General features: G+C 45.8%; 1 protein-coding gene across 5 annotated transcripts in view; it reads left to right on the plus strand.

The window, feature by feature from the left end:
• Nucleotides 1-27,410, plus strand: part of PDE8A (phosphodiesterase 8A) — a 170,294-nt gene that overhangs the window by 129,079 nt on the left and 13,805 nt on the right. For all 5 annotated transcript variants that reach the window (XR_014541641.1, XR_014541642.1, XR_014541643.1 and 2 more), the window contains 14 exons: nt 74-130; nt 558-615; nt 2,595-2,683; nt 5,379-5,457; nt 6,019-6,156; nt 12,143-12,231; nt 12,934-12,985; nt 13,489-13,531; nt 16,078-16,155; nt 17,728-17,798; nt 19,201-19,365; nt 22,362-22,410; nt 23,698-23,833; nt 25,405-25,603. Coding sequence is in view for 2 of the 5 variants with exons in the window: in XM_083586421.1 (XP_083442547.1) it covers nt 74-130; nt 558-615; nt 2,595-2,683; nt 5,379-5,457; nt 6,019-6,156; nt 12,143-12,231; nt 12,934-12,985; nt 13,489-13,531; nt 16,078-16,155; nt 17,728-17,798; nt 19,201-19,365; nt 22,362-22,410; nt 23,698-23,833; nt 25,405-25,603 (1,303 nt within the window). In the remaining 3 variants the exon portion in view is untranslated. The remainder of the gene's footprint in view (nt 1-73; nt 131-557; nt 616-2,594; nt 2,684-5,378; nt 5,458-6,018; nt 6,157-12,142; nt 12,232-12,933; nt 12,986-13,488; nt 13,532-16,077; nt 16,156-17,727; nt 17,799-19,200; nt 19,366-22,361; nt 22,411-23,697; nt 23,834-25,404; nt 25,604-27,410) is intronic.

Raw genomic sequence — 27,410 nt, forward strand, 5'->3', positions numbered from 1 at the left:
ATGAACACTGTCGTGCTTACTTCAAGATGTATTGTGCAATTTATTGTTCTGATTTCCCTCCTTGTTTTTAAAGGTCCATTAGAACAAGAAAGCCGTCCGAAAACACTGTTATCATTGGTGTAGTGAGGAGGTAAATAAGAATTCCCATAATGTTTTTTATGTTCACATGTAAAATAATACTTGAATGCAAAGTTTGTGGTTGTAAGCCTATAGTTCTGAAAACCAGCGTGGTCTACAACCCCGATCACACTTACTGTTTGTAGCATGTGTTTTTTTACAGCTATGGTTGTAATAATGTTCTTTCAGACTTGCAGGAGGGAGCTATAACTGAGAAGCAGGTTGTGCATTTTTAGATATATATGTAGATTTAAAAAACATGAAGTTCTCATGGAATCCAGTAGAAGTTATGCCTATGTGACCTTTGCTGGAGTACGGCCGTGACAGACATCTCATCCACCTTATTTGCAAAGTGTCCTTTGACAGCAGACTGCAGATGCTAACATTTTTAGCTGGGAGAAAAATGTCTGACATCTGTCCATTCTTCCTCTCCTTTTAAGGCATGCAGATCGTGAAGAATCCTCAATATTACCCTTCATTTCTGCTGGCTTCACGAGGGTAAGTATGGTGTTTGAAGTTGATATTTGTAGCCTATCTATATTTAGTTCACCTCTGAATACCGATAGTCTCAGATTCATTTTGTGAATGCCCAGGAATAGATAACTGTTTGGGGACAAACCCTACTTTTCCGTGTATAACACTCCCCCTAATTTTGGGGACTCAGATGTAAGAAAATGGGGGGAGAGGGGCCAAAGTGGTTGAGCTTTTTTACCGGGGGTGCAGGTCATAAAATCACTTACCAGACTGACAAACGCTGACTATCGCTTGCATCGCAGAAGCGGCAGCCGTTCCAAAGCAACAATTGCCGCGGCAACCAATCATCCACCCAACCAATGCAGCAGCAGCCAATCCAATCAAGCACTTCACACAGCCACCAATCACCAACGAAATCGCCACTGACAAGCTCCTGCTCGAGCCTGCAACCAATCACCCATCTCCCACAACGCACTGTCTGTGCATAAGACACCCCTGCCTTTTTAAACATTATTTTACAGTAAAAATATCCTTGTCTTATACACGGAAAAGTACAGTGTGTGTGTGTGTGTGTGTGTGTGTGTGTGTGTGTGTGTGTGTACACACACACTTACTTACTGAGGACACTTATATACTGCTTTATCATTAGCCTTTCGAAGTGGTGTACATAAAAACAAACCATGCAGAGAGTAAAACAATAAAAGCCACCCTAGGTATCCGCTGGAATAAGGAAGTCCTTGTCATGCCTGGATAGCTCATTCCGACTGAAGTTGAAAAATGTCCCTGGATTCATTGAAAAAAATCTGGTAACCTTAGTCTAGGACAAAGGAAGTCTCTTTGTGAGGTGAGGCAATAAACAGGGGTCAGCAAACTTTTTCAGCAGGGGGCTGGTCCACTGTCGCTCAGACCTTGTGGGGGGACGGACTATATTTTGAAAGGAAAAAATGAACGAATTCCTATGCCCCACAAATAACCCAGAGATGCATTTGAAATAAAAGCACACATTCTACTCATATAAAAACACGCTGATTCCCAGACCGTCTAGATCCGGCCCAATCCCCTTCTCAATCCGGCCCGCAGATGGTCCGGGAATCAGCGTGTTTTTACATGAGTAGAATGTGTGCTTTTGTTTAAAATGCATCTCTGGGTTATTTGTGGGGCATTGGAATTCATTCATTTTTTATTTATTTTTTTCAAAATATAGTCCGGCCCCCCACAAGGTCTGAGGGACAGTGGACTGGCCCTTTGCTGAAAAAGTTTGCTGACGCCTGGAGCAAATGAATGCTGACAACTTTTTGCATGCCATCCCATATGCCAAGTAAATAACAAGTAGGGCATGCGGCAAAATGTTGCAGTGTATTCCCTTCCCCATAAAAGTAGTTCTTCCTCTCAGAGTTCCAGCCAGCATGCATAAAAGTTGCATACAAAAATGCAATATATTGGAGGGGGTTGCTTTGCAAAAGCGTGTCTGTTAGTCAGAGCTGCAAACAAAAATAGGTTTATTAGGCGAAATCTGCACTAAAATGCTTCTGGATTCCCCCCCCCCCAAAGCACAAATTTCTGCAGAATGTGGAGAACTGAATTTAAGACTGGAAAAATGAGAAATTTTGGGAACCAAAATTGGCAGATTTCTCTATCCCCTGGCTGCTATATAGGCTCATTGAACCTAAGTGGAAGTCTCATTGGGATCAATGGGACTTATTTCTCTGTAGACGTGTTTGCCTTGTTAGGTAACTGCTGCCAGCATTAACTGATGCACCACTAAATATATGGATGAGCATGACAAGTGTACGCATGTTCCCAATGACATTCTATCCCATATCCGCTGAGTGTTGTATATCTGCCCTTGTTAGGAACCTGTTCATAGTTGAGCAGATATGGGGTGCAGAATGTCTTTCCTCAGGAAATAATTTGCTATTTGCAAGTAATTTGCTACCTAAATCACATCTCTATTTAAAGATAAATAATCAACATAGACATTGCACTTTTTTCTTTTTAACCAGAGATATGTAGAAAATCCCAACATCATGGCCTGTTACAACGAACTCATTCAGCTGGAATTTGGAGAAGTGCGGGCACAATTCAAACTAAGGTAATTTTACCTAAGTTAAACATCATTAGCATACAGTGGTGTAGCATCCTGTGTCATTCCAGGTGTTGCCAGACTCCTAAGTCCCGTTCTTCTTGGCGTGAGAACCGGAGCAAGATGGTTTGAGCATATTAAACCGATCCTGGTCCGACTGCACTGGCTACCAATTAGTTTCCGGGCCCAATTCAAAGTGCTGGTTTTGACCTATAAAGCCTTAAACGGCTCAGGACCGCAATACCCAGTGGCGTAGCGTGGGGGGTGCAGGGGGGGCCGGCTGCACCGGGCGCAACATCTGGGGGGGCGCGCTCGCACTCGCAGCTCTCTGCCCCTACTAAAATCCACGGGTTAGGGGGCGAAAATTACTTGCCTTGCCCCGGGTGCTGACAACCCACGCTACGCCACTGGCAATACCTCAAGGACTGCCTCTTTCCATATGAACCTACCCGGACCCTGAGATCATCTTCTGAGGCCCTTCTTTGTGTGCCTCCTCCACCTGAGATCCGGAGGGTGGTAACATGAGAATGGGTCTTCTCTGCAGTGGCTCCCCATCTGTGGAATGCCATCCCCAGGGAAGTTCGCCGGGTGCCTTCATTATACACCTTTAGGCGCCAGGCGGAAACGTTCCTTTTTAACCAAGCCTTTCGTTGATTTGACTGACATCCTATACCCTTTTAAAATGGGGGCGTGGGGGCGTTATTGGGTTGTTGTTTTTATTTTGATTATATATTCTGTGGTTTTATATTTTGATTTTGTTCTGTGAACCGCCCTGAGACCTCCAGTATATAAATTCAATAATTAAAATGAAAATAAAAAACCCCTTGTGCATGGAAGCTAACCTGTTGGTAAGAAGAGATCATTTCCCTAAGAAAGAAGAGGCTTTTGGGTCCAGCCAGTGACCCAAGTGGTCTAGCATCTGTGCGCTCTGATTTCCATCACGGTGTCCCGTTGCACCAGAAGCGGTTTAGTCCTGCTGGGCACATGACCTGGAAAGCTGTCTGTGGACAAATGCTGGCTCCCTTGGCCTGAAAGCGAGATGAGTGCCACAACCCCATAGTCGCCTTTGACTAGACTTAACCGTCTAGGGTCCTTTACCTTTACCTAGCATCCTGTATTCATGATGTCCAAGCAGATGTCTATGGGAAGCCCACAAGCAGGCCAGGAGTATAAGGACAGTCTCCCCACTTGTGATTCCCAGCGACTGGCGTTCAGAGGTTCACTGCCTCCAACAGAGGAGGTGGACTGTAGGTGTCATGGCGGGGTCTTGTGAGAGTTTTGAGTAGCACAGGAGGGCTGTGGATTCCCATCAACAGAGGAAGAGCTGCTATTGCTGAGATCTCTCCTCTGGAGACTTTTAGGGTGGGAGAAGTGGCGTTAGTCTACAAGGTGTTTGTGAAGTGCTGTATTTTTCACTCCATAAGACGCACCTGACCATAAGGCGCACCTAGTTTTTAGAGGGGGGATGCAAGAAAAAAAAAATATTATTTAAAGGGAGCGCTGAGCAGAGCCTGTATGCATCCCAGGCTCTGCTCAGTGCTCCCTTTCAGGAGTCGCGAGGTGCGTGTGTGCGGCGCTTGCGGGCTTTTCCCCAAGAGCTGCACACATGCTCCGCGGCTCTTTAAAGGAAGCGCGGTTCTTGCGGGCTTTTCCGGGAGGTGGGGGAAGGGACAGAGGAGCTAAGCCAGAAGCTAGAACCTCAAGAGGGAGCACTGCACAGCGACCCCTCTCACTGTTGTGGCTTCTGGCTTCACCATGCGAAGCCTCCTCAGGGCAGCAGGATGAAGGCTCCCCGTGCCCTGAAGAGGCTGTGCGCGGCTAAGCCAGAAGCCAGAACAGCAAGAGGGAGTGCTGTGCAGCGATCCCTCTCACTGTTCTGGCTTCTGGGACAGCCGCACAGCCTGTATTCGCTCCATAAGACGCACACACATTTCCCCTTACATTTTAGGAGGGGAAAAGTGTGTCTTATAGAGTGAAAAATACAGTATGTCAGGAGCAGCCACAGCATCTGCTGCCCTGCCGTATTAGAACCTCAAGGTCCATTCGGAAGGCGAGCGTGATGGGTCGGAAATGATGTTGGGGAGCAGGCACTTGGGAGGACAGGATTCGTAGCGAAGTTAGTGGGAGCCTAGAATTAAGAAGTTCCATCTTGATTCAGTTAGGAATCGTACAGCAGCTGGCACAGCATGTTACGGTTGTTACAGCAGGTGGAAAAGATCACAACGTGGTCTGCCGAGACCCTCAGCAGTTTCCAAGTGGTCAGTGAGGGGCAAAGTTTGGGAACGGATGGTAGAGCTGAAATAAATAAATGAATAAATGTTCTCACCAGGCTTTTACCCTCTCTCTGTTTCCTTCTCCTTTTTCCTGTTGTCTCTTGGATATCACATTTTAAAGTGTAAGCCCCTGGGGACAAGGACCTGCTCTCTGGTAGTTTGAAATGCAATGAGTTTACTGATGACACATACACTCTTTCTGTATAAATAAATTAGCCTCTATACAGGCCAACTTTCTCTTTTTGCTGGGCTAGGCAAAAGGCCAAGCGGCCTGTCTAACTTCCTGCTACTGTTCTTCAAAGCAGAATCATCTCTCTTGAATGTATTGCTCCGAGGTGGTGGTGGGGGTTTTTTTTGGTCATTTATAGCCCTCAAAATTGCAAGCCGTGAAATTCGAATCTAATGAGTTCACTCCTTTCTTTCCTTTGCAGGGCTTGTAATTCAATCTTTACAGCGTTAGAGAAAAGTCAAGAAGCCATTGAGATTACAAGTGAAGACCATGTAATACAGGTTTGTTCTGGGTACTTTTACAAGTGTCAAATGCTGTTCCAAGGCCTCAGTTCACGGTGTTATAGCCATGTTATTGTATTGTAAATATGGTAAACTCACCATTTATGCAGGGTTTACATTTCAGAGATTGAGCCTAAAGCCAAAATAGTGTATAGTCAAAACCCATTTGGTTCAGTGGTGGGTGGGATTGTCAATGCCATTTTCCTCTGGCCCCTTTCCACCTCTTTTTAATTTGTTATAAAACTGAATGTGCACAAGTTAAATGCGCATAAGTTGCAAAGCTACTGAACAGTGGTTGGTATCCAGTGCTAATCAGACCCATTTAAGTTAATGGACCTTCCTAGGGTTGTTTTTTTATTGTTCCTTTGAAGCCATGCCTGTACCCACCCTGTAGACCTGACATTGCATATGACACCAGATGCAGTAGGTTGGGTTGGCATGGCCCCCCCTGGTATAGAGGAAGTACTGCTTTAGAAATGCCCACCAAAATTTAAAATCTGCAGGCTGACAACCATGCCTTTCCTTTTGGTTTGACTGGAGTGCTTTATTTAAATCTCGCAGTACGTAAACCCTGCGTTTGAAACCGTGATGGGCTATCAGAAAGGCGAATTAATAGGAAAGGAACTAACAGAAGTGCCTACAAATGAAAAAAAAGCTGATTTCCTTGACACTATTAATTCTTGCATCAAGATAGAAAAGGTAAGCGCATGCCTTGGTTTGGCCCCTGAGCGGTGGACCTGACGGGGTGGTGTTTTAGGACTGGGCTGCTCAGTCACGGAGCTAACTCTGAGGCCTTTGGGAAGTCACAGTCTCTCAGCCCCATCTATTTGGCAAGGCTGCTGGGAACATAAAATGCATCGGCCCCACAGAAACCGATCTGCATCGCATGCAAATGCAATAAATAAATAAGATAGGATGAGTATACATGCCTGTTGAAGTAATAACAACAACAACAACAACAACAACAATAATAATAATAATACTTTATTATTTATACCTCGCCCATCTGGCTGGGTTTCCCCCGCTACTCTGGGCGGCTCCCAATCGAATATTAAAAACCCAATACAGCATTAAACATTAAAAACTTCCCTAAACAGGGCTGCCTTCAGATGTCTTTTAAAAGTAGGATAGTTGTTTATTTCCTTGATATCTAATGGGAGGGCATTCCAGAGGGCAGGTGCCACTACCAAGAAGGCCCTCTGCCTGGTTCCTTGTAACCTCACTTCTTGCAGGGAGGGAACCGCCTGAAGGCCCTCGGAGCTGGACCTCAGTGTCCAGGCTGAACAATGGGGGTGGAGACACTCCTTCAGGTACACTGAAATGGTATACTATTGCTGTAAATGCACGGTGCAGATTGCGCCCTAAGAAGCCACCCGGGGCCAGACAACTCAACAGGTTCAGCCAAGCGCAAGTGATTGCACCAGTGTCTCTTGCGCCATCCAACATGCGAACAGAGCATTAATTCCAGAATCCTCTGAAACGATAGGTATGTGGCATGTTCCCTTAGAGACAGCCTTGCCCCTCCTAGGGCAGCAAACAAGGTTTAAGTAGCCACGGAGGAGGGAGATAAGCCGTTGCTGTGTGGGCACGAAAGGCTGGCAGATGGGTTGCCGCTTCAAAGACATGCGTATGTCACAGCTTACATGATGCCCTGTGTGAGTCAGGTGAGATGAATGGGCGGCGGTGGGTGCCACGTTCAGAAGTCCCAAGCTGTTGACGCTGCATTCGATGAAGATGCTGCAGTGAATCAGAGGCCCTACGGACATTAATGCATGCAGGAGTGGAAGCAAGAGAGAAATGAGTCATGGTGTGCCTGCATCAAAAGCCCAATCTGGAAAGGAAACGCTGTGGTTGCCGTTTGCATCTGGTCGTGAACGTGTGCCACAGCGTTCCCAGGAGTACTTTCAAATATGTCAAGTGGGGGGGGGGGGAGAGAGAGAGCTAAAATGGCAGGTGTTTTGCACCAACTGAAATTGCATTTGATTACAACTCGTTTTATTTGTTTACATTGTTAATACACCGCCTCCAGAAACAAGAAAATTATCTTTTCAGGTTAAAATAACTAATTTTACAACAAGGAAAAAATGCAGCATGATCTTAAAGCAACTTCATTTATTTGTTTGTTTGTTTGTTTGTTCAGTTTACGTTAGGCCCCATCTGCGTTATACCTTTAAAGCAGTAGCATACCACTTTAAACAGTCATGGCCGCCCTCCCATAGAATCCTGGGAGCTGTCGTTCGTTCAGGGTGCTGAGAATTGTCAGGTGGCCTGTTTTCTCCTCACAAAGCAACATTTCCTGAGTGCTTTCAGAATCAATCAGGGAACCCTGGGAACTGTAGCTCTGTGAGGGGAGAAGGAAGAAGAAGAAGAAGAAGAGTTTGGACTTGATATCCCGCCTTTCACTCCCCTTCAGGAGTCTCAAAGCGGCTAACAATCTCCTTTCCCTTCCTCCCCCACAACAAACACTCTGTGAGGTGAGTGAGGCTGAGAGACTTCAGAGAAGTGTGACTGGCCCAAGGTCACCCAGCAGCTGCAGGTGGAGGAGCGGAGACGCGAACCCGGTTCCCCAGAATATGAGTCTACTGCTCTTAACCACTACACCACACTGGCTCTCATCCTGAGATATCCCAGGATGCAGAGTGGCAAATACATCAACAATAGAGGGGTTTTTTTAAAATAAAAACAGTTTTAAACATTCTAAAAAGTGATCTCAGAAGTGCCATGAACAATGTTTTTCAGGTATCAAATGCCCATATAAAGCAAGAATACAGTCAAACCTCAGTTGCTGAACGTAATCTGTTCCAGAAGCCCGTTCGGCTTCCAAAACGAGGTGCAGCTTCCGATTAGTTGCAAGAGCTTCCTCAAGTGAAAGCCGCATTGGACGTTTGACTTCCAAAAAACTTTCTAAAACTGGAGCATTTACTTCTGGGTTTTTGGCGTTCAGGAGTCGAAACGTTCCAAAACGGAGCTGTTCAGGAACTGAGGTTTGACAGTATTTTTTAATTTATCCTGAAAGTCAATAACGAGGGAGGCAGGCAGACATCACCAGTTCCACAAATGGGGAACTGCCACTGAAAAGGCCCTGTCATAGGTAAACACCAAGCAGAGAGAGAAATAAAACTCCAACCAAGTAGAGGAAGCAGAGAATAAAACTCATGAAAGCTAAAGCAGGCCTAAAAGGTGAGTTTAAAAGGCCTGGATGAAGGACGAGGGAGGCTTGGCCTGGTGCAAAAGAACATTCACACCTGTGGCCCTCCAAATATTTGTTGGGACTACAGCACCCATACGTTCTGACCATTGACTGTGCTGGCAGGGGCCAATGCGAGGAGGAGTCAAATAACATCTGGAGGGCTGGAGGTTTCCAACTACTGATGCACAGCCTGACTGGTATAAATGTGCGTGCCAGGCCTTGTGCTTGTAGCGATAGCGCACCAGTAATAAGGGCTTGAGTGGTTGTGCTTCTATGGACATAAAGGGACCAGAACCCTCTAAATAGGTCTATGAATGCTTAGTAGGATTGTGGCACTCATGATAAATGCCTTTTTTGATGTGGCGGGTTGCCCACGGAATCCTTCCGCAGGGAGCTGCTTTGCCTGTGCCTCCTGTCACGAAGCTCGGATGCGATTATCTAGGGTGAAATTGGCAAATCTGCGCGCAAAATCGGTGAGCATGGCTGTTTGACGTGCTCAGATCGGGTCATGGTAGCGACCTCCCCTTGGTCATAAAATGAGGAGCTCAAGCTTTCTTTAAATATATGCGGACCTTTTTTTCGTGGGCCCACGATTCAGACTTAGGGCCAAATTAAGCGTGCCACTTGGTCTTTTAGCAGTCTCCCTTTACTTTTCTTTTTAGCAGTCTCCCTTTACTTTACTTTTTAAAGAAAGGAATAGCTAGGACAGGCAGAGAGACAACCCTAACCCTAACCCTTTCCTCATCCACTGCCACCCGTCATGCTGTGAGGCTCAGACTGGGTCTTGGACAAAGGAAGTTTCTGTGTGAGGTGAGGCGATAAGAGATTCAGGCTGGCTTCAATGCAAGGTTGCGGCAGATTCATTTTTTTATATATATATATAAGTTTTTATTGATTTTCCAACACATATTAAAAAACAATACAAGACAATACATAAACAAACAAACATATAAACACGTATAATTTCTTAACCTCTTTTTCTTAAACCTTATTTCAACGACTTCCCCATACCTCCCTTTTCTGCATCCCTGTTTTAAATTTTCCCAGCAACCCCTAATTTCAATACTTGTAATACAATTTCTGATCTTTTTCCTCTTGTCCAATTACTTATCACTTTACTTACTTATAATTCACTTTCTTTAATCCTTTTTCTCTTACCCAATTATTTAATCCTTTTTCTCTTACCCAATTATTTATCACTGCAATTCTGTTTTACATTACCCATGACATTTTAGCACTCATTAATTTTACAACAGTTCTTAAGATAAACTTTAAATTTCTTCCAATCTTCTTCCACCGTCTCTTTCCCTTGGTCACGGATTCTGCCAGTCATCTCAGCCAGTCCCATATAGTCTATCACCTTTGTCTGCCATTCTTCCAGCGTGGGTAGCTCTTATGTCTTCCAATACTTTGCTAAAAGAACTCTTGCTGCTGTTGTCGCATACATAAAAAACATCCTATCTTTCCTTGACACCAATTGGCCTACCATGCCCAGGAGAAAGGCCTCTGGTTTCTTCACGAAAGTGCATTTAAGCACCTTTTTCATTTCATTGTAAATCATTTCCCAGAAGACCTTGATCCTTGGGCACGTCCACCAAAGGTGGTAGAAAGTACCTTCCGTTTCCTTACATTTCCAACATTTATTATTGGGCGTATGATAGATTTTTGCAAGCTTGACTGGGGTCATGTACCACCTATAGATCATTTTCATAATGTTCTCTCTTAAGGCATTACATGCCGTAAACTTTATACCGGTAGTCCATAACTGTTCCCAGTCAGCAAACATAATGTTATGACCAATGTCTTGTGCCCATTTAATCATAGCTGATTTAACCGTCTCATCCTGTGTATTCCATTTCAACAGCAAGTTATACATTCTTGACAGATTCTTAGTATTGGGTTCCAAAAGCTCTGTTTCTAATTTTGACCTCTCCACCTGGAAGCCAATTTTCCTGTCCGGTTGCGGCAGATTCAAGGTACAGCAGAGCTCAGACTGGGTTCAGGGCTCAAGATGTGTTAGAAGAGCAACACATAACTCTGACGTTGCTTCAGCAAGGAAAAGAGACTGACCCCAGTACACAAGAAGTCATATCAGCTGAATTACTAGCCCTGGGGAGCCACTGGGCTTGCAGGGTGGGCCTTCTGCAATGGAGTCCTCTGAGTCTGAGGAAGGCAGTTCCACATCCTCAGGCTGGAGGCCTCTGTGGGTTTGTCTGATATCAGCAGGCAGGAAAAGGACACGGGTGGCGCTGTGGGTTAAACCACAGAGCCTAGGACTTGCCGATCAGAAGGTCGGCGGTTCAAATCCCCACGACGGGATGAGCTCCCGTTGCTCGGTCCCTGCTCCTGCCAACCTAGCAGTTCGAAAGCATGTCAACGTGCAAGTAGATAAATAGGTACCGCTCCAGCGGGAAGGTAAACAGCGTTTCTGTGCGCTGATCTGGTTTGCCAGAAGCGGCTTAGTCATGCTGGCCACATGACCCGGAAGCTGTACGCCGGCTCCATCGGCCAATAAAGCGAGATGAGCACCGCAACCCCAGAGCCGGTCACGACTGGACCTAATGGCCAGGGGTCCCTTTACCTTTACCTTTATGGCAAGAAAAACCTTCCTTCCTCTCTTGCTTCAGAGCCCTTGATCTCCTGACAAACTGGAATGGACATGTGGGGAACTGAACTTCAGAATGGAAAACGGAGAGGAACTGAAATTTACAGATTATCCCATCCCATAAGAGCAGCTCACTGTGGAGCTAGTTATTTGTTGGTTGATTTGCTCACCGCCCATCTGACTGGGTTACCCCAGGCACTCTGGGTAGCTCCCAGCAAAGAAATAGCAAAAGCACAACCCAACATCAAACCCTAAAAACTTCCCTGATGTCTTTTAAAAATCACATAGCTGTTTATCTGTTTGACATCTGCTGGGAGGGCGTTCCACAGGGTGGGTGCCACTACCAAGAAGGCCTTCTGCCTGGTTCCCTGTAACCTCACTTCTCGCAGTGAGGGAACCACCAGAAGGCCCTTGGAGCTGGACATCAGTGTCGTGGCTGAACGATGGGGGTGGAGGCACAGTTGCCTTTTAGAGGCATTAAAAATAATAATCAAAGGCCCCATCTGCCCGGTACGTTTAAAACAGTATCATACCACTTTAAACAGTCATGGCCTGCCCCCCAAAATCATGGGAACTGTGGTTTGGTAAGGATGTTGAATTGCTTAACAGTCAACCCCTCTTCTCAGGGAACTCTGGTAATCATAGCTCCATGAGGGGAACAGGGCTCTACTAACATCTCTCAGCACCTCTAACAGCCTACAGCTTCCCAGATTCTTTTTAAGTGGTATGGAGCTGCTTTAAATGTATTGTGCAGATGGGACCTAAAGGCACAAATCTGAAGTCTTATGTGAAAATAGTTTTAATGAGAAAGAGAGAGAAAGCTGGGGGGATTTGTCCGTGAGCTCCTAAGTCGAATGTCGTCTTTACTTGACTTTGATTCCCATCTGCAGGAATGGCAAGGAACCTACTACACTAAGAAGAAAACTGGAGAGAGTATACAACAAAATGTGAAGATCATACCTGTCATTGGACAGGGAGGGTAAGCCTCGAAATCAAAACTGAATATTGATATTGTCGTTGTCGTCTTAAAACGAACTACTCATAATTGTGGGGAATGGCTTGCTATGAAGCACATGATCAGGAATCCTGAGGACTTTACCCATTTTTTTAAAATAAAGTTTGTAGTCCTCATGGTGAAGGCTCAGACAATAGAATGAGATTTCCTCTGGTCAGGTTTCTCATCTCCCTCCCAACGCAAAAAGCAGAGTCAGACCACTGGTCCTTCTGGCTCAGTTTTGTCTACTCCGATGGGCAGTGACTCTCCAGGGTCTCAGTCTTTTCCCATCCCTACTTGGAAAAACCAGGACTTGAACCTGGGACCTTGTGTAGCCAAGGCAAATACTTTGCTACTGAGCTATGATCCTTCCCCAAGGCTCCTGCTCCTGCTATGTTCCTGTAACCTGGGGTGGCTCACCTGGAATTCTCCAGGTGCTTCATAGACTCCGCCTCCCATCATCCCTGACCCTTGACCACTCCAGCTAATCTGGCTAGTAGGAGTTGGAAGCCAACAACATCTGGCTTAACACAGGCTAGCCACCTCTGCTACAAACCACCAAACTAGGATAGACATTTTAGGCTAAAATGTATTTTTAAAAATAAATAAATAATTGGCTGTTAAGAGAATCGAAATCTAAGAAGTCAAAATATATAATTTGTCCCATTGCTTGTCTTTCTTTTACAGAAAAATTAGACACTATGTGTCACTTAGTAGACCATGCAATGACAACAGTAAGGTAAGCAGAACAGGTATTCCAGCTTAACTAGAAGCGGGGAGGGAATGCGTGATAGGAGGGGTGAGGAAATGTTTCAGCCCTCTGTGGGCCAGTTTTTTATCTTCCTCCATCCCTGCAGGCCAACTTTGACAGGTGTGTGAAGTCACCCACCTCTGATGTCATGATGATGACTGGGGACTTATAGGTGGGCAGTCTCACCCATCTGTCAAAGGTGATCTGTGGGGCGGAGGGAGGGGGTCTGTTTCGCCAGTGTGTTCCCCACAGGTGAAGCAGCACCCCCTAGGACTGAACCCTCCTCTCGCCAGCTGATAAGCGAAGGGTTCAATCCTGCTGGGTGCAGGGGTCTGCTTCGCAGGATTGAACTGCAGCCATGAGCCAACTGGGAACCCTTGGCAGGCCAGATTTGGCCCAGAGGCCAGAAGTTCCTAACCCCTGCACCAAAGGTTGATCCTATTGTTCTGGCTAATTTCTCTCTCCCCCACCCCTTTTTCTTTTACTTGCAGGCTGAAAGGGTCTGTGAACGTGTCCAAGCTGAGTCCCAGACAGGTACGGCACTGCAAGTTTTGTTACGAGAAAATCTCTCGCATTTTAATAACAACAGCTCAGCCTATTGCTATCCACCAAGACATTTCTTCATAATAAAAAGGCATAACCTGAAACGCATTTTAGAAATGCGTTTACTTGAGGCGGTTAAGAGGAATGATTAAAAACAGAAAGAAAATACACTGTCTGATCTAAAACTCCTAAGACATTTGCACAGCGCTGGTGAGGACACCAACATAGGTCAAATGCTTGTTGAAACAAGTAAGGGCTTAGCAGTTGTATAGTGTCAGGGTTGGCACCCTTCATCCCTAGACCTAATTTCAAAAAATCCCACAAGTGATCAGTTCAGACGTCTGACCAGAGCGATCTGTCTTTCCCCATCAGCCCACTGCAGGGGTTGGGGGACAGTGCAGATGTAGCAACAGATGTGACCCAGATGTGTACAGTTGCCTACACTTCAACTGAGCAAAAGTCGAAGGACAAAAGCAGCTGAGTCGTATGTGGAGGTGAGAGGCATGGCCTGGGGAGATTCCCAAGGGCCATATAGGGGCTTCTGGGGGCCACATTTGGCTCCCAGGCCTGAGGTGCTCTACCCCTACTCTAGAAGGCCATGTGCTACCATGTTATTGTTGTTGTTGTTGTTGTTATTTACCTAATCTTACCTCAAGGCCCCAGGGCATGTTCCAATATCAAAACAAAATATAAAAACAGTTTAAAACAACTCAGAGGTCCAGCTCTGAAGGCCTTCTGGCAGTTCCCTCCCTGCAAGAAGTGAGGTTGCAAGGAGCCAGGCAGAGGGCCTTCTCGGGAGTGGCACCCACCCTGTGGAACGCCCTCCCACCAGATGTCAAGGAAATAAACAACTATCTGACTTTTAGAAGACATCTGAAGGCAGCCCTGCTTAGGGAAGTTTTTAATGTTTGATGTTTTATCGTGTTTTTAATATTCTGTTGGGAGCCGCCCAGAGTGGCTGGGGAGACCCAGCCAGATGGGCAGGGTATAAATAATAAATTATATTATTATTATAACTTGAAATAATAGGAATAAGGTGGGTCCTAAAAATAAACACCTTGTGGGAAAAACCAGGATAAAATACAATAATCTATTAAACAATAACAGCTTTCCTAAAAAGGACTGCCTTCAGATGTTTTCTAAAAGACGTCTAAGCCCTACTTAGAATCACACAATTGTAGAGTTGAAAGGGACCCTGAGAGTCATCTAGTCCAACCCCGCGCAATACTTGGGGATGGCAGGGATTGAACCTGGGATCGTCTGCAAGCAAAGCAGGTGAGATGCCACTGAACTGTAAGTCCTTCCCCAGAGGTTAGTATTTCGCATGTGCAGGGGGCACTGAGCATCTCTGCTAGGCAGGCTCAAGCACAGAGTACACCACACTAGACAATCCATAATATTTGCAGAGCAATGAAACAGTTCTCTGGGAAGGAGACTAAATAACAGGCCAACTATCTGCCCCAGGCAGCTGTGTTTCAAAGCGAACAAGGAATCAAGGCAACCTTGACTATTTAGTGGGCTTGTAGGAGAAGGAGATTCCAATTTCATTTCCTACTCCTTAGGAGCAGTAGCTGATACAGCTTCCTAAATCTAGATTTAAATGTGTCAAGGACAGAGTCTTGAGTGTTGTCATGGCTGGGATGGAAATCTCCCAAGGACGTGTTTATGTGGGTTCCTCTTCAACGGCCACAGGTGTTGGGAATCCACAAGGCACGACTTGCTGTAGTGTTGAGGTAGAACAAAACAGCAGATTTTGCTCCCTGTCAAAGTTCAGCTGATTGTCAACAATTGGATTTATTGATTTATCATTAACCGTTGTTGGGAGTAACATTGAGGCATCCCAGAATATGGTTTGAAGTAGGGGCTAGGCAGTTCTTCCTTGGCAAGGAGTTCCAGAGCCTGAGAGCAGTACATTTCCGAGCACAATTCAAAGTGTTGGTGCTGACCTTTAAAGCCCTAAACAGCCTCGGTCCAGTATACCTGAAGGAGCATCTCCACCCCCATTGTTCAGCCCAGACACTGAGGTCCAGCGCCGAGGGCCTTTTGGCGGTTCCCTCCCTGTGAGAAGTGAGGTTGCAGGGAACCAGGCAGAGGGCCTTCTTGGTAGTGGCGCCCGCCCTGTGGAACGCCTTCCTCAGCAGATGCCAAGGAAATAAACAACTATCTTACTTGTCTAGGACAGAACAACGGGGGTGGAGACGCTCCTTCAGGTATACCGGGCCGAGGCCGTTTAGGGCTTTAAAGGTCAGCACCAACACTTTGAATTGTGCTTTGAACTGCTCTGAGGCTCTGGAACTCCTTCCCTGTTTAGGGAAGTTTTTAATGACTGATGTTTTAATGTATTTTTAATATTCTGTTGGAAGCCGCCCAGAGTGGCTGGGGAAACCCTGCCAGATGGGGAGGATATAAATATTATTATTATTATTATTATTATTATTATTATCATCATCATCATCATCATCATCATCTGAGAAGGCTCTCTCACCTTCCTAAATGGGGATGTCCTTTTTCACAGCAGCAATTTCTTGCCTCTACAGATATCCAGAGCTGCAGGCACAAAGACAGGCGGAAAGGCTCTTTAGATGTCAGATCGACCACTTCTCGGGGCAGTGATGGTATGTTACATGAGTCCATCTGTTTCCAATGTGCGGGAGGATTGTGCCGTTGCTTATGTAGCCAAAACTGAACCACCCCTGTAGAAAAGAGGAGTCTCAACAAGCTTGGGAGAACCCCAAGGTTTTCAGAAGTACAGTAACATCTAGGGAGGGGATCTTTCGGGTAAGAGAAACCCCAACAACAGCCCAGTTCAGTCTGCTTCCTGGCTGCTAGCAGGAAGAAATACAACAGAGGGGGCACAAAATGGAATGGAGCAAGTGGAACCGAATGCAAGCTTTTATCGCAGGTCCAATTTGTCATTATTAGTATTAATATCATTTTATTTGTTTATATCCCACCAGTGTGGTGTAGTGGTTAAGAGCGGTGGACTCGTAACCTGGTGAACCGGGTTCACTTCCCCGCTCCTCCACATGCAGCTGCTGGGTGACCTTGGGCTAGTCACACTTCTCTGAAGTCTCTCAGCCCCACTCACCTCACAGAGTGTTTGTTGTGGGGGAGGAAGGGAAAGGAGAATGTTAGCCGCTTTGAGACTCCTTAAAGGGAGTGAAAGGCGGGATATCAAATCCAAACTCTTCTTCTTCTTCTTCTATATCATAGAATTGTAGAGTTCGAAGGGACCCTGAGGATCATCTAGTCCAACCCCTTGCAATGCAGGAATACGCAACTTTCCCATACGGGGATTGAACCTGCAACCTTGCCGTTACCAGCACCACGCTCAAACCACCCCAAAACTAGGATTCATGACAGCTCAGAAAAATTGAAGCAAATACAGAGAAAACAGACATAGCTTTAAAAAAAAACTTATAAAAATATTTTAAAGGGATTAAACTGTTTATGGAATGAAAACAACATAAGACCATATCTGTTAACATGCAGAAGGGGGAAAATACAGTAAAGAGCCCTTTCCTTAAAAGCAGTCAGTTCCCTCAAAGCCTGCCAGAATAAAACAGTCTTCCACCTCCTGGTGGAAGGACAACAAGGAGGGAGCCAGTCTGGCCTCTCTGAGAAGGGAGTTCCGAAATCTGGGAGGAGCCACTGAGAAGGCCCTCTCCCACATTCCCCTTAAAGGTGCCTGGGAAGAGAGAAGGGTCTGGGCAGAATATGATCCTTCAGATATTTAAAATATTTTTAATTGCTTTATGAATTTGGCACCTTTATACCCAAAACAAACATTCTGTTTGTGAGCTTCAAGTTCTCTCATTTCCCCCCTCTCACCTCATTTTTTCAGTTTCTGTGAAACATGATCACCTAATTTTGAAAAAATAATAATATATATGTGTTGAAGAAAATGGAAAAATTGTGTTATCTTGAAATCTCAATGCAACCTCTTTGAGGAAGGCAGTAAAACATACAAGCTTTTATGCTGTAGGTTGCTGGATGTGTGTGTGTGTGTGTGTGTGTGTGTGTGTGTGTGTGTGTGATGTACTTTATGTGCCTTTGATGCTCAATGTTAATATTGTTTCTATTTCATGTTTAAAATGTAAGCTGCTTTGGAGACCTGGTTCAAAACAGAAGAAGCTTGTGATAGGTTAACATTGTCCACTAATTTTATTCCACTTTATTCTGCATAGGCAGTTCACAGAGAAGGCATTCCTCTATGGCCAGAATACATTCCATGACTATTGAAGCACCCATTACCAAGGTGAGACACTACCGTTTGAGTTCACTGAGATCCAATGGCTTCATTTTTCCTTAGGAATTTGCCTTTTTCCCTTACAAAACTACTATGCTCCTACACAGCCTCCCCCCCACATATTAGCATGGGTTTGCATGGGCGAAATGTTCTGCTATATGCAGCCAAAGGCCACATAGAAGTAATAGGAAACCATGGTGTCCTGTCCTGGTCCATGCAATGAACCCATGTAGCATGATGGAGCAAGACAGGCCTGTAGTTGCAGCACCAAGGACAGCTCCAAATGAGCAGCGTGCTCTGAGGGCTGGAGGTGAACTAAGGCCTTTTGAGCCTCTGTCTCCAAACCATCTCTCTTAGGCTCTGTGCTCTTGGTTGGAGAACTGCAGGCTCAGGCCAACCCTTTGGCCTGAAAGTGGACATTTCTCCTTTACTCTCTAGCCTGGTGTGCCGCCTGCACCATTGGACCAGCGCCATAATGTAGGAGACACACAGTTCCTTAGACTCTGGGGAAGGGGGCTGTGGGCATACTTGGTGTTAGGAGACCCTGAACGTGGTGTTCAGTGGGCCACTGCCAGCCTTCAGTGAACCCTGATAATCAGACCAGCCTCAGAGCCAAGCACCTCATCCAGATATTCAAAGGATGGCCTTGGAGCTCCTCCTTCTCCTCCAGCTCCAAGACCAGGACCATGACACATGGTTTTTTGCTACAGACAAGAGCAAGCCTACGTGAGCCACACAATCATGTATTCTATTACCAGTGCAAAATGAACTACTTTTGCAGTTATATTTTTGTTACCACAAGTTAGTAAGAGCTCAGTTTTCTGCTGTGCTGACCGCTAATATTTTCTGACCACAAGCAAGGACTTTGGCTGTAATATTTATACAAACAGGGATCAATGTGGTTAACTGGTTTAATGAGACAAGTCGGTTTCAAAAACCAAAGTTCAAAGTTACGACAAACAATCGTTAAGATGAAACACACTTTGTCTGAGTTTTGGCATAACGCTAAACTGCTGTTACTTAAAAATGGAAGGGAAAGCTTCTGATCTTGTGGGTGAATCAGAGGAGAGCGGAAAACACTGAGATTGATTCAAATAACTAAACCAGCATGCCCCAATGTGATGACCTCAATATATTTTGGACTACCGCTCTCATAAACCCTGCTCATTGGCCATATTGACTGGGGCTGATGGGAGTTGTAGTCCAAAACATCTAGAGGGTTCCATTTTGGGGGGAAGGGATACTTGTCTAAACCATAGTTTAGCATTACGTCTGAATGAGGTCACTATAGCCAATATGGAGCTAGATGACCAATCGTCTCTGACTCTAACACAGCTTCCTATGTTCCTGTGCTTTTGACAGTCAAATCTGACTTCTTGAATTGCTTGTTGAAATCTTTCCTTCAACCTAGGTAATAAATATTATCAATGCTGCACAAGAAAGTAGTCCCATGCCGGTTGCTGAAGCCTTAGATCGCGTTCTTGAGATCTTGAGGACCACTGAATTGTATTCTCCACAACTTGGGACGAAAGATGAAGACCCACATACGAGTGACCTTGTTGGAGGTTTGATGACAGTAAGTAGAATCTGCTTCTTGATTAATGTTGTCTGAACCTGAAGTGAGCCAGTGTGGTGGGATATGGTAATTTTTTTATTTTTGAAAAACACTATATTATGGGGAATCCTGGGGTGCCTCAGAAATCCTTTGGAACTTCCTCAACAAAGACACTCAGTCATGACAGATAAAATTCGTGGCAGATAAAAATCACATGACAGTGAGGCACAACAAGCCTGAAGAGCCTAACCAGGTTAACTGTCATGGCTTTCTCACAAGGAAACCTTGGGGAGGTGGATCAGCGGGTCGTAGTTAGGGGAGATGACCCAGCAACCTCACAAAACTACAGTACCCAGGATTCTCTGGGGGAGGTAATGACAGTTAAGCTGGTGTGAAATAGGGTTTCAGTTTCTAATGTAGATGCATCCTTTATTGTGTGGATTGCTAGTAAGGGTAAAGGGACCCCTGACCATTAGGTCCAGTCGTGGCCAACTCTGGGGTTGCGGTGCTCATCTCGCTTTATTGGTTGAGGGAGCCAGCGTACAGCTTTCGGGTCATGTGACCAGCATGACTAAGCCGCTTCTGGTGAACCAGAGCAGTGCACGGAAACGCCGTTTACCTTCCCGCCGCAGCAGTACCTATTTATCTACTTGCACTTTGACGTGCTTTCGAACTGCTAGGTTGGCAGGAGCAGGGACCGAGCAATGGGAGCTCACCCCGTTGCGGGGATTCGAAGCGCCGACCTTCTGATCGGCAAGTCCTAGGCTCTGAGGTTTAACCCACAGCAAATGAATAAATAATTTTTTAGCATGGGTTCTTTTCAAATGCGTTCACATGTAAGTTGATGGGGTCCTGTTTCTGCATTAATCCGTTATATTTTTGATATTTTTTTAAAAAACAACAACAACATACATGCATGTAAAGTTGCATTTGAAGATTTGTTTTTGAACACATCTTCTCATAAGGTACACATTTCTTAATGGATTTTCTCTGAAAAACTGCATTTTAAAATGTGTTTTGATACATTATTTGAGCTGAGGACTGTGTCCAAAGATTAGGGAAGCGTGAAAGCCGGTGGGTAACAATGTCAAGCACGTCTACTCAGAAGTAAAACCTACTGAATTCAGTGGGGCTTTCTCCCAAGTAAGTGTGGCTGGGTTTGCAGCTTTGGTTCCAACCTGCACTGTTAGTCTTGGGGTGTTTGGGGTGTGTGCGAAGATTTAGGTCAGCTCATACCAGAATGTGCTAAGATTGAATTTCGCAAGCTTCTCTAGTGAAACAAGGGCTTCATAAGAGAGAGGACTGGCTTTCAGTGAATGAGGAGTGCATTCATGTTAAGAGTGTTAATGGATAAAAAAGTGCTCAAGAAACTGTTTTTCGTGGTGGTGGAACAAGTCTACCCCCCTTGTTGATTTTGGAAGGTGCACAAGAGCTTTGTTTTGCAGTCATGTGCTTTTGGAGGAAGTGTCAAGCAGCTGTTAAGAGCCAGGCAGCTGTCCCCTCTTAAGTCACAAAGCTCCAGACTAATTGATTTATTGTTCTTAAAATAGAAGCCAGATGCAGACACAGACCAGCTGCAGCTTGAGTGTATTACCTTTGCACTCGGCTTGAAGTCTGAAGGTTGGGTGCACTTGTCGTTAAGGTCCCTTAGCTTGTGTTAGTCATGACACATCTAAGCCCCAGTGATTTCAGTGGGCCTGGAGTGCAGAAGCAACTCACCTGGCGGGGTTCAAACCACCGTGCTAGTTTCTAGGCTGCCTCATCCCTTTCCCAGTCCTGCTATCAAGAATCTCACACAAGGGACGAGCTCCTTGAGCCACAGTGTGACTGTGGGGAGAAGGTGTCGTTTCAGTAAGCATGGCAGCGCTGCGGTCTAAACCACTGAGCCTCTTGGGTTTGCTGATCAGAAGGTTGGTGGTTCGAAACCCCACGATGGGGTGAACTCCCATTGTTCTGTCCCAGTTCCTGCCAACCTAGCAGTTCAAAAGTACACCAGTGCAAGTAGATAAATAGGTACCTCTGCGGCGGGAAGGTAAAATGCCATTTCCTTGCACTCTAGTTTCCGTCACGGTGTTCCGTTGCACCAGAAGTGGTTTAGCTCTTCTGGCCACGTGACACAGAAAGCTGTCTGTAGACAAACACCGGCTCCCTCAGCCTGAAAGCGAGATGAGCGCTGCAACCCCATAGTCGCCTTTGACTGGACTTAACCATCCTTGGGTGCTTTACCTTTACCTAAGCATGGCTAAGTCCGTTTGCAGCTTTAAAGGTTAAATTCAACATTAGGGATGGAAGGATCTGACCATTTGGGTTCTCTTGGTTCCTCATTTTCCCCTGTCTTCAATTTAGTTCTCTACATTTCCGCAGCCACTTTTTGGGGAAAAAATCCTCATGCCTTCAGCATTTTAGCACAAATTTCTCCTAATGGACATATTCTTGTATGCAGTTTTGCATCTTTGCAAGCAATTTCTCCTAATGTAAAGCATTTTTGTATATCATTTTCACTAATACATTCGTTTTTTATGCACACTTTCCCCTAATACATGCATTTTTCTAAACATTGTTTGGTTGGAGAACTTCCTTGCAAAATCTGGATAAGTCTGAATTTCAAAAGATGGCTGTAGTTCGGCTCTCATATTGTTTCAGAAATTGCAGATCTCATAAATTCAGCTTTAAATGCCAGCTATATTTAATTCCTCCCCCCTCCCTCCCCAGCATCTTATATTGTACCCATAAATCAACTGATGACGAGCATACCTCTTTTAGGACCAGTGAAATATGACCAATTCAGCCAGAATGACTGCTCCACTGCATGGGTTGCATCCGACAAAGGTTTACTCAAAGTAGCTCCATTAAAATTGAGGTCATGTCTACTAATTTCATTGGATCTACTCTGAGTAGGGCTAAGATGGAATACAACCTAGTACTCCAAGCACTTTCTTCCCCATGTGCATCTGGAACAGTAAATTTATATATAATAATCCCCCCCCCTTTGTTATTTTCAACTCTTTCTTAAATAGGATGGCCTACGAAGATTATCAGGGAATGAGTATATATTATCAGCAAAACGTAAGTCTTCTCATCGCAAAGTATACATTTTCTTTATCTGTTTTAGAATTGGTGACTTTTATAAAATGCATTTTATAAACTTTTATAAAATACAACCCAATATTATTTTAAACAAAGAATTTGTGTACAGTTTATTGTACAGTGGTACCTCGGGATGCAAACGGGATCCGTTCCAGAGCCCCGTTTGCATCCTAAATGGAATGTAAGTCGCGATGGCATGTGCGCGGTCGCGTTTTGCCGCTTCTGTGCATGCGCGTGACGTCATTTTGAGCACCTGCACGAACGGCGAAACCCGGAAGTAACGCGCTCCGTTACTTCAGGGTTGCCGCAGAGCGCAACCCAAAAGCGCTCAACCTGAAGCACATTCAACTCGAGGTATGACTGTGCAATTACTGCTATAACTAACAATTAGGGAAGTGATTGCACACAATGAGCTTATTCCAGAAAGCCTATGGACGCTTTATCAGTTAAATCTGTATTGGTTTTATTCATTCATTCATTACTTCTGAAGCTCCTGTGCTGAGATTAAAAGTGATTTTCAGGGTCACAATCTATAGATAGGACACAAAACTTAAAAGGCACCAATTTTTGAGGGTTGCATAATCTCAGCCGTTTACAAAGTATACACCAGGGGCTGCCAACATGGTGCCCCTGAATGTTGTGGCTGCCTTGTAATCTTCCCCTGCTGCCCACATGGGCTCTGAGATCTCCACTCCCTTCCCCCTTCTCCCTTGAAAAATACATAGAGATGAAGAAGGAAGTTGCAAGAGGGACCCTCTTTCCCACTTCCTCTTTCAACTCTTATGTGATTTTTACCCAGACCCTTTGGGGAAAGTGGGGTTTGTACACACTATCTGTTTCTGTCTCTTGGCGGGGTGGGGTTGCAGGGAGCTGATCTAGGGAAACACGGAGGGAAGTTCTCAGAGGGGATGGATCCCACGACACTCACTCCAAAAAACCAATTGTGCTCAGAGGTCCAGAAATAGTTGGCAGCCCCTGAAAACCTTGCAGTCCTGAGCTCTTCTGGCTGACGGACAGATACAGAGGTTGCTTCCTGTCAACTCTGTGGTCTGAAGACAGCCAGCAGTTGGAGGGTGGAGGAAGCAGAGTTCTCTGCAGATGTGCCTTCTCTGTTTGATGGATGAGGTCAGGTTTGCCTTCCTCTTTCTCTCAGGGTTTTTTAATTTATTTATAGGAAGTAGGAGGTGCAGCCTTTGATCCCCAAGCTGATGCCAGAGGCCAGGTCATGCTTTATAATTTCCTCCCACTGTCTGTTTTCTCCCGTAGAAACTCATCAGGTCCCAGGTAGTTTAATCTCGCCCATCTCCCTTAATGACATACCACCACGGATAGCAGAAGCGATGGAAAACGAGGAATACTGGGACTTCAACATCTTTGAATTGGAAGCAGCAACCCATAAAAGGTTTGTTGTCAAGCAAGTAAAACAAAAAGAACAGTGTTTCCCAAACATGGGTCTCCAGCTGTTTTTGGACTACAACTTCCATCATCCCTAGCTGGCAGGACCAGCAGTCGTGGATTGATGGGGATTGTAGTCCAAAAACAGCTGGGGACCCAAGTGTGGGAAACACTGTTCTAAACTGCGTTGCTGTCTGAAAATAAGTAATCTGGAACATAAAAAAAGTGATGCTCAATGTGACTTTTAAAACCCTGGCCAACCTAGTCCCACAGAAGTAAGGGGAGGACATTTGCTGTGCTGAGACCCTGTTTTTCCTCTTCTTCCCAGAATAGACACTTCCGGCCTTGGCTTAATTTAATGTGCTAGAGACATGTTGTCAAAGGCTGAGGCTGCCCAAGATGCTTTGGCACTTGAGGCAGAAATCCAAGCTGGCATCTCCCTAGTTCACCCTGGTGGCAGGAATACAACAATAAACTTTTTACAGTGTTTAAGATTTTCCAGCTGAGGCAGGCAATCTCACTCTGCTTAATGGGAGCTCAGACCTTGACCCAGGGCTATCTGATAGCATCCTATAGGCCAGATTTAGACTGCAGGACCTTGGTAGTTGGTGCCTACCCTGAAGTTTCACTTATGAGCTCTTTGCCAGTTGTAGCGCAATGGAAGTTTTATTTCAAGATTGTTGCATTATTTCTGAGACCAAGACTGTATTCATGCAGCAGCTTATTCCGTTTCTCCAACACCTCCCTAACTGTTCATGTCTGCATTATATTTCAGTTTTCACATGATGTAAAAGCCACTTCTGGAAAACTTGTGAAATGTAGTGCGTGTTTAGCGCTCATTTCCATATCACTGGATTCCAGAAAAAAAGCACAAGTTTGTAGCCCCCTCAACCTGGAAAATCACAGGAATAAAGTGATGAAATTTGGGGCATTATACCAGCATGTAGTTTTTTCCTGCTGTTTTCATGGAGGAACAGAAACACACATGTGCAGAAAGCTCAGGAGAATAGTGACATTGTCCAGTGACAATGTTGTTTTGCAGCGCACCCACTGCTATCAGTGAAATTTAGTGCATCATGCTGGTATCTCATTCAAAAAGCTGCAGTTCCACAACAGAACAGATACTGCGATGGGAAAGGAATGTAAGAAAACAAGACAGAAGCCCTAATATTACAGTCAGGAAAACTAAGACAATATTCCCCACGTCTGAATAAAACATTCGTGAGCAGCAATATTTCTCTGGCTATTTCTGCCTTTAGACAACAGCTGGACAGAGGCTGGTCTCATGGTCTGATTTCACTTCTCACAGCCTGAATACCAGCTGTTGGGGAATCACAAGTCAGAAGAATGCTCTTCTGCTCAGATCCTGCTTTAAGGCTTCCCATAGGTGTCTCATTGGCTCCTTTGGGAACAGGATCCTTAAGAGTAGACAGGCCATCAACCTAATCCTGCAGGGTTCTCTTTATGTTACCATCCACAAGCTTTTACCATTCTGATAATGTTGATGGCGATTCTCCTTTCAGGGCAATTTCGTTGAACTTCTTTCTTTCTGTTTCTCTCCCCACCCCACCCCTTCAGGCCTTTAGTTTACCTTGGTCTCAAAATGTTTGCCCGCTTTCGGATCTGCGAGTTCCTCAATTGCTCAGAGTCGACCCTGCGATCGTGGCTGCAAGTCATCGAAGCCAACTATCATTCGTCCAACTCCTACCACAACTCGACTCACTCTGCTGATGTGCTGCACGCCACGGCCTATTTCCTTTCCAAGGAAAGGGTTAAAGTAAGGACAGCTTCTCAGGAGAGAGGTGGGAGGAAGGGGGACCAGTGGTGGCTGGTGCCCATGGGGCTGGTGGGGCGGAAGGCAGGCAACCCACCCGTAGGCGGAGGCAGAGCTAACCACAGACAGAGGCAGAGCTATCTAATTCCAGTTTCCCCTCCATCCTGACTTCCACAAGGGAAGACTTAAAGAGAAGACAGCTGATGGACAGAGACATCCCCACTGGGCTGGATGTAAGTCAGAAGGCAAGCAGGTGTGGGGAGCAGATTGAGGTTGGTGGGGCAGCACCCCACTTGCCCTGATGTGCCAGCCTTCACTGATAGGAAACCATCAGAAGCTGGAGTCTGGGGTAGGTCAACAATAAAGCATCTAATATCAGCAAAGTTAACTCCTTATTCAAAGAAACAAAACAGCTCAGTCCTGTTGGTCACAACAACCCTTCCCAGTGGGTCTTGCCCCAATGAGGCAGTTGCGAGAACTGCCTTCCCACTGCTCTCGTAAGACTCCTCCTTTCCCAGGTCCTTCCTCAGCAACCTGAGGCTCCTTCGTCTTGTATCTTGTTGCTCTGCTCTCTTCGTTTTCTCTGCTCTGCATGTTCTGGGAGACCAGCAGGGAGGGGAGTTGGTTGCAGCAAGAGGGGAAGACTCCCTGGACTCTTCAGCGGCCTGTCTTATCTCTGTCTCCTAGCCCCGCTCCTCTCCTGCCTCTGAGTCTGGGCTGCCCTCTGCCACAGCCTCTTCCTGCTCACTAAACCCTGTTGCATCTTCAGCTTCCGACACCTCCTCTTCCCAGGCTGCTCCCTCGTCTCCCTCGGACCACACACTGTGGTCCTACCACCAGTTCCGAAGCCTTCTTCCCTTGGGGGTTCCCCAGCTAGTCCCTCCTACCACTGCTCTGCCTCTAGTCAGTCCATTATAAGAACAGACCAGTTTGTCCACCTAGCTCAGAATTGACTGGTAGTGACTCTCTAGGGTCTCGGGCTGAGAAGGGGCCTCCCCATCACCTGTTATTTGGTTCTTCTGATTGGAGATACCAACTTTGACATGCAAAGCCCCAGTGTTGCATAATTCACATACGTATGCACACATGCACACTAGACAGCTTGCGTTCATAATAATAATAATAATAATATTTTTTTTTTATATCCCACCCTCCCCAGCCAAAGCCGGGCTCAGAGCAGCTAACAGCAATAAAAGTAACACAGCATTCTAAAATCAATATTCTAAAATCAATTCAAAATCAAATGGCAACCACTGGGCCAGAGTTCTACGAGGATCACCAAAGGAGGGGGGTCAGACTGTGCCTTGGCCAAAGGCCTGGTGGAACAGCTCTGTCTTGCAGGCCCTGCGGAAAGATGTCAAGTCCTGCAGGGCCCTAGTCTCTTATGACAGAGCGTTCCACCAGATCGGGGCCACAGCTGAAAAAGCCCTGGCTCTGGTTGAGGCCAGCCTAACCTCTCTGTGGCCCGGGACCTCTAAAATATTTTTATTTGAAGACCATAAGGTCCTCCGTGGGACATACCAGGAGAGGCGGTCCCGTAAGTACGAGGGTCCTAGGCCATATAGGGCTTTAAAGGTTAAAACCAGCACTTTAAACGTGATCCTGTACTCCACCGGGAGCCAGTGCGGCTGGTATAGCACCGGGTGAATGTGATCCCGTGACGAGGACCCCGTAAGGAGTCTCACTGCGGCATTCTGCACCTGCTGGAGTTTCTGTGTCAGTCACAAGGGCAGCCCCACGTAGAGCGAGTTACAATAATCCAGTCTGGAGGTGACCGTCGCATGGATCACAGTGGCTAGGTCAGGGCGAG

This window comes from Podarcis filfolensis (assembly GCF_964270895.1).
Source record: "Podarcis filfolensis genome assembly, chromosome: 14".
In the NCBI taxonomy this organism is placed as follows: Eukaryota; Metazoa; Chordata; class Lepidosauria; order Squamata; family Lacertidae; genus Podarcis; species Podarcis filfolensis.